Genomic DNA, 7,194 nt, shown 5'->3' on the forward strand with positions numbered 1-7,194 from the left:
AAAAGGCACCAGTTCCATTAAAGTGATATCCCTACGACTATCTGGACCCCATGATGCTGGCCAGGAAATAACTGCACAGTGATTCTGAAAAATTGCACCTCCACCGTAGGAACCACAACTATCGGTGAAAAGGTTAAGGGACTCATTACTTGACCAAGATAGTTCAGGGAATGGCGAATGCCCATTGCAGTCTTTGAGAAATGTAAGCCAAACCCTAGCATCCTCTTTAACAGCGTGTGTAACCTTAATCTAGAAGTAATATTTCTTAATGCCGATTGTTGTATTGTAAAACCGACGATTAAATGCTCTGCTACCCGTGATGGCTTTAGCAAAAATGTTTAGGGATCCACAAAGTGATTCCATTTCTTTGAGGTTTACTTTTTTGTAAGAGAAGCGAGCGATGTAAGTTTATACTGGAGTTCTATAACCTTTTTGTCAGGAATAAAGATTACCTGTTCCACTGTGTCAATCCCTAAACCTAGAAAACTTAATCTTGTACAGGGGCCTTCGGTTTTTTTTTTTTTTTTTTTTTTTTTTTTTTTTTTTTTTTTGTCATTTATTGGGATGCCTAACTCGCTACAGGTTAACTCAAATATTTTGGCGAGTTCGGAACATTGTGAAGTATTTTGTCTCCCGGCGAACAAGAAATCATCTAGGTAATGAATGATATTTTGATTTTGGGCTTTTGTGCTACTAGCCAGTGCAGGAAAGATGAGAATTTTTCAAGTGTTGAACAAGCTGTGGAGCAACCAAAAGGCATGCACATGTCGAAATAATATTTGTCTTGAATACGCATACCCAATAAAGAAAAATCTGTAGGGTGAATTGGTAAAAGTCTAAATGCACTAGACAAATCCATTTTACAGAGTAGTGCCCCTTTGCCATTTTTTGAATCATGGACACTGCCTGGTCAAATGAACTGTAGGAGACTGAACATAAAATTGGGTCAATATGCTCATTGATGCTATTGCCAATTGGTGCTGACAGGTTTGAAATCAACCTCCATCCACCGTCCTTTTTAGGTAACACACCGACTGGGTTACACCTAAGGTTGGGAAATGGTGGGCTAGGAAAAGGACCTGCCTTGCGACCTAATTTTATTTCTTTAGTAATTATTGCCAATAATTTGAGCACATGTTCCCTAGCAGACTTCGTGTTTTTTGGTTCTAAATAGTCTCTTGGACCTGCATAATTAAGATAAAAACCAGTTGTAAATCCATTAAGTAACAGTTGGGCATCTTGAATTTGAGGATACTGAGCTAGGTATTTCTGAAGTACTGGGAGCTTAATTGGAGTAGAACATAGGCGTGTTAAATCTTGGTCTTGGCAACTGGTATTGCCTTGGGCGATAGGGACGAAAATTAAAGTTTGATTGTTGGGTGTAATTTTGCTGACCCGCGACTGGATGAGTTGGGTTTATCCTAATGTTAGGTTGTTGGTTATGATTTTGCTGGCTCGATATTGGAGGGTTGGGATTAGATCTTGAAAATTGAGTTAACATTATCTGGTAGGACCAACAGTGTACTGTATACGTGGATGGGACTTGTTGCAGTGCATGCATGCATGCTGGTAGAAACACTGGGGTTTGGAGCATGAGCCTTTGAGATTGTAATCAAAACATTTAAGAGATGCTTTTGGCTGTTGAGCAGTTTGATTAGGTTGCGCCTGCATGTATATTAACCACAATTCTGCGTCAACTGATCCAAAGGAAATGGATGTATTTTTGGACATTTTAAGACGGAACTGTCTGTCATATTCAAGCCAGTTAGCATTTATGTTTCGGCTGTAGCCTAGGCGTACCGTGTGCAGATATTTTAATATGCCCTGAAAATCTGAAGGGTGCCTAGCAAGATATATGCTTGAAAATATCAAAAAGGCATCTACCCAACTTTGAATTGTAATAATTTTGTTGGTTTTAGTTTTGGGTTCTATGACTAATTAACCTTCAACAATGGAAAATTTATGGAGGTCATGATTGTCTATTTCTGAATAAAGGACTTTAGCTAAATCAATATATTGTTTGGACCATATTTTTTCCTTGATGGCCTGAGGGACATGAGCCCCAAGCTCATAAGAAATGCGAATTAATGGAGTTTCACCAGAGTTTGATGCCATGGTGATTGGTAAGGATTGCTCTGGTGTTGCGACGTCTAGGTTACTGTCCATGGTCTGCAGAGGTAGTGGAGGATGACTAGCAGCTTGTTGAACATGCAATTCAGGTTGTGTCATGGAGGGGGGGGGGCTGCCTTATAGCTTGTTGGACTTGAGGTCCCTGATCCCCTGTGGCAGGAGGACTGAGAGTTTCAACTGATGGGTGAGGAGCCTGGTTAACCGATTGCCGGACATCTGCTGGCTGTGAAGTCTGAATCACAGTCGTTGGAGTAGTTATGGCCCTTTCAGCTTGAGTCCTGATTGGCCCGGCATAGGTGGACTTTGATTTGCGTTTACTACACCGCAACATTCCCGTAGCTTCTATGATTATATACTTTACCCAAAATTATTGGATGGCGGGAATGGATGAAGATCACTGGATTACGGTGGATAGATCGTTGAATTTTCTGTTGAGATGAAATTCCAGAAAGAATTTCCGATTGGAGCGCGCGTAATATATATGTGTATTAACAAGGGATGGTATCAAAACTTGATAATTGTAAAGGGTAGTATCAAAGGTCAGTAATAATAATGTTGTAAGAGTTATGCTTCTTTGATTATGTTACAAGAAGTTGATCTACTCATTTCCATAATATGACTTAACTCATATTGAGTTAAGTCTGATTAACTATGAATTTAAATGTGCATGAGATCAGAATATGTCTGCTCATATAAACTGTATTATAGTCGTAAGCTCAGCATATTTTTGCTCTTAAATCTTTTTATATATTCTTTGGACAATTGGGCATGAAATAAGCATATGGTTGCTCATAATTACTGTATTGTTATATAATTATAGTCGTGAGCTCAGCTACTTTGCTCTTAAATCTTTTTACATAGACTGTGAACTTTATACACGAATTCAGAATATGGCTGCATATATGGTCGATACATGTACATTGAGTTAATAATGTAATTTACGTATGTTTGATGCTCACACTACTGGGCGAAAGAAGTGCTGAGAATCCCAAATTTTACTGATAATGTTTGATAATTGCTGATACTGTGCTGTTCTTGCTGATAGGTACTGACATTTACTGTTATTATTACTGTTGTTGCTGATAATTTTAGTTGTTTCTGATAAATACTGATATTTACTGTCGTCTTTACTGTTGAGTCTGATAAATACTGATAAACACTGTTGCTGTGCTGTCGATGCTGAGATTTACTGATAATTACTGTGGTCATTGTTTTTGAGGTGAGAAGGTGCTAAAAAGCCTGAGTGATTATTAATTGTTTTAAAGAAAGTATTTTATCAACAAATTCATTACAGTCTACTTACTAGTCAAATTCTAAATGAAAAAGTCACATGAATTATTGTTTACGCATTTCATAATTCATTTATTTATTTTTATTTTATTATTATCTTTTACATCTTAATAATAATTTAGATCAAAAATGTTTATATTTCCTTTATCGTTATATTTCTCCTTAGTTGTCAATATCTGAACGGTAAAGGGGGGGGGGGTGTCATGCAGTGGTTTCTCTGCTCAGGTACTTTTTAAAATATTTTTTATTCACATAGGTTTTTTTAAAAAAAATCCCATCTCATATTTTTTTTCCACGTGTATTTGTATTGTTTCAGGAAAATTTCAGGAAGCATTTTTAATACAGTCAATGGTTGCAATTATCAATTTATATTTTCATGTAGAGAACCTGAATATTTGACAAGTAACATGTATGAGAAGGTTCCGTCTGCTCTGTTAGTTGAGACCACCACCCCCCCCCCCCTTCTTACATACAATTCTCCTTTTAACAAGGCAGTATTAAATATTTCTCACAAAAAATCTATACAAGTAACATACACTATGCCCTTTTAATGAAGAATGTGACAGGTTCAAATAATATAAGATTTAACCATCTTAAATTTGTTGAATTATCTCTTTTAGCTAGTGCGCTCTAGTTCTATAATCAATGTCCTCCTCGCGATATTTTTAATATCATTTTGTGGTATCAAGCTTTCTCTCTTTCGTTGGTTTTTATTTTATTTTTAAGCCATCAGTAACTAGAAATCTTATGCAGTGAGATTTTCATTCAATGAAATGCGCATCTTTCTTTCTTCGTTATTACGATATACGTAATTACTGGTAACAGCTAGATCAATTAAAAAAAAATAACCTGCTTATACGCGGTCAGTTCACAGTGGCATCTTATCCACTCTGTTCTCTACTTCACATATAAAAATATACAAGCCTTAGGGAAGAATCGAAAGTAGCACACGATTTGTAAACAAAGTCAAAAAACAACTTACTTGAGAAAAGTTACACAAATCCTCGTATGTACTAGCGCAAATGATGTCCTAGTACTTATCCAGGCTAAAATATTTCAAATATATCCAACTTAAATAGCTTTTATCCAACTAAAACCCTAGCTTTCTGCACAGTGTGAAACTCTTCGCCCAAGAAAAGACAACTCGGCCTCGGATGACAATTTCCGCTATTCGGAACTTTTCGGAACTTTCTATATTGAGAGATGTAAAATCCATAAATATTCCGAGAAATATGGATTGTCGACAGCAAAGCCAAAGCGAAGCATTTAAATATGCGAAGGATGGTCACAATATCTTACTTACAGGCTTTCCAGGAACTGGAAAATCTTACTGTTTAGGAGAGATTGTTGATCATCTTTCACAAACCAAAAAAGTTGCCTTGACCAGTACCACTGGCCTTTCAGCATCACTGTTGCTGTCATCGAACAGGTCAGTACGTTAGAAAAAAAATTGAATCTCCATTAACATCTTTATAAGAGCATTATAGTCCAGAGTATACTTTCTCAATACATTAATAAAATATATGGAAACAAAAGTTGAAAATGAAGGGGGGTATACTTCATTGAGCTGGTGTTGTGTGTGTTAGGAGGTGGGGAGGGGTAAAGTCATTTTGATGCCTATGTACAATAACTAATACTAATACTTTTTTGAATAACTTTTTCTCATTATATATATATATATATATATATATATATATATATATATATATATATATATATATATATATATATATATATATATATATATTAGGGATGTCAACGAGTACCCGGTTAACCGGGTACTCGATCGAACGTTCGAGTATCGAATACTAAAATTGGTACTCGGTTACTCGGATGTGTATTTTTTCTTATTCAAAGTACATATTTTTTTCCAAAAACTTATCAAAAATAACTTAAATATGCATATGGTATTTAGCGTGTCGTTGTCTTCACCTGTAAAACACCTGGTATCGCCTGTGGCTGTGTATATATAGTAATTAGTGACCAATCACCCAGCTGTTCTCACCTATTGTGGTCCTTAATTTTTGGATGGCTTCAATGATTGTTTTCAGTGAACATCGATGGTCTATTATTTTCAAATCATTTTAAAATTATTTAGTTAATATACGGCAGCGAAATCGGACATGCATAGAAATGCTGCTACCCACTTCAAAAGTGAAGAAACATTTGAAAATAACTAACGATTTAAAAAAAATGTTGAAAGTCAGTTTGCGTATAGTAAATTTATTGTATACGGGGGAAACAATCAACATATGAAATAATATTAGACTAGCGATCCCAACAACGGCCGTTCCTTCTCTTTCGCTAGTCTTATCATCACAAACCTGCGTAACAGATTGTCCTCCTCTTGAAGAAATACATCCTAAACAAGAACTGTAAACCATTTGTAATTTTTTGCAGTATTAATTGTGTCTTTTGTGTTTGACAAATAAATTTAGTACCAAAAATCATTTCCGTTGAAATCGATGTTTATAATTATACAATTTTTAAACGTGATAAAAACAGCTTTGGGGTTTAACAGAGCTTAACTGGGCTCAAGAAATTAATACACTTGAATTTACATTTTTTTACCGAGTACCCGGGTACTCGATCGGAAAAACGTTCGAGTAACCGATTATAAACAATTGACCGATTTGACATCCCTAATATATATATATATATTCAAATGTTTATACAAATCTGCTGGTACTGTTCATAAATTTTGTGGGCTAAAAGATGGGAGATATGAGAATGAAGAGTTGGTGGACTTGATAAACAATTCAGAAAGTTTTGTGAAATATAAAATAACTATACTTCGCTGTGATGTTTTTGTCATTGGTAAGTACATGTATTTAATGTTTTGCTTTTTTCCATATCTTGAAGCTTTAAATTTCCATGTACATTTTGTGAATTGTTGAGAATATGTGAATTTGAAAAAAAAAATCATGAAGTATGATTGATCAAATATTCATTTCTGTCATTAAATATATGGATATCAACCCCAATGTTACATGATGAAAATTTTTATTAATAGATGAGGTCTCAATGTTAAGCCAGAGACAGTTTGAACAGATAGAGTATGTTTTTCGCCACTTAAAAGATGTTTCTAAACCTTTCGGAGGCTGTCAGGTAAAATTTTCTTATGTCTCTTTTGTGGTTACTCTTCTTGATGTATACATTTTGTATATTTTAAAATGAAGGAATTTATACAAATTTCTAACTGCTGTGTAAGTAAATTTTCCATTGGGCCTTGTTTCTTATCCCTTCAATATTTATTTGTATTATATACCCTGGTAATAATACTTCAGGTTATCTTAAGTAAAGATTTCTTTCAACTTCCACCAGTTCCCACAATAGAGTATGGAGATCCTGGAAAAAGTATTGAGGAAAGCCGGCTTTTAGTATATTTTCACCACATTCACCTCACACATGTTTTTAGACAAAAGGAGATAGACTTAGTTCAGGCCATCCATGAGATTGCCAGGTTTGATATAAATCTAATTTTGTCACACACTAATTAATCAACAATGAGAACACATATGAACATACCTTTTACATTTACATGCAATAACAAATAAAAAAAAAATGTGCATATTTGAAATTCTTTTCCAATGTATTTAGTATCACATCTTTTCCAACAGTGGTGAGCTTTCCATTACATCACAACAACTTTTGCAAAGGATGAAGAGGTCACTCCCACCTGGAGAGAGAGAGCTGTCAAGTTAATGGCTTGAAGGGAGGATGTTTTCTGTGGAATGCCAAGTGCCTCAGAGAAATGCCAGGTAAAAATTACCA

The 7,194-nt window shown here is 35.1% G+C and overlaps 1 protein-coding gene across 1 annotated transcript; it reads left to right on the forward strand.

Moving 5' to 3' along the window:
* The first annotated feature begins 6,099 nt into the window (after positions 1-6,099).
* Positions 6,100-6,920, forward strand: LOC133195088 (uncharacterized). The gene is made up of 3 exons (XM_061330965.1): positions 6,100-6,237; positions 6,434-6,528; positions 6,708-6,920. Exons 2-3 carry the CDS (start codon positions 6,445-6,447, stop codon positions 6,918-6,920), a joined length of 297 nt encoding a protein of 98 aa, XP_061186949.1. The 5' UTR covers positions 6,100-6,237; positions 6,434-6,444.
* The last annotated feature ends 274 nt before the right edge of the window (positions 6,921-7,194 follow it).

The sequence above is a fragment of the Saccostrea echinata genome, unplaced genomic scaffold, assembly GCF_033153115.1.
Source record: "Saccostrea echinata isolate AGI-Se365-2 ecotype Australia unplaced genomic scaffold, CSIRO_AGI_Sech_v1 ptg000029l, whole genome shotgun sequence".
In the NCBI taxonomy this organism is placed as follows: domain Eukaryota; kingdom Metazoa; phylum Mollusca; class Bivalvia; order Ostreida; family Ostreidae; genus Saccostrea; species Saccostrea echinata.

Coding starts and splice junctions, on each gene's coding strand:
- LOC133195088 (XM_061330965.1), top strand. CDS start 6,445: ATGTTAAGCCAGAGACAGTTTGAACAGATAGAGTATGTTTTTCGCCAC. Junction 6,529..6,707: donor AACCTTTCGGAGGCTGTCAG/GTAAAATTTTCT, acceptor ATAATACTTCAG/GTTATCTTAAGTAAAGATTT.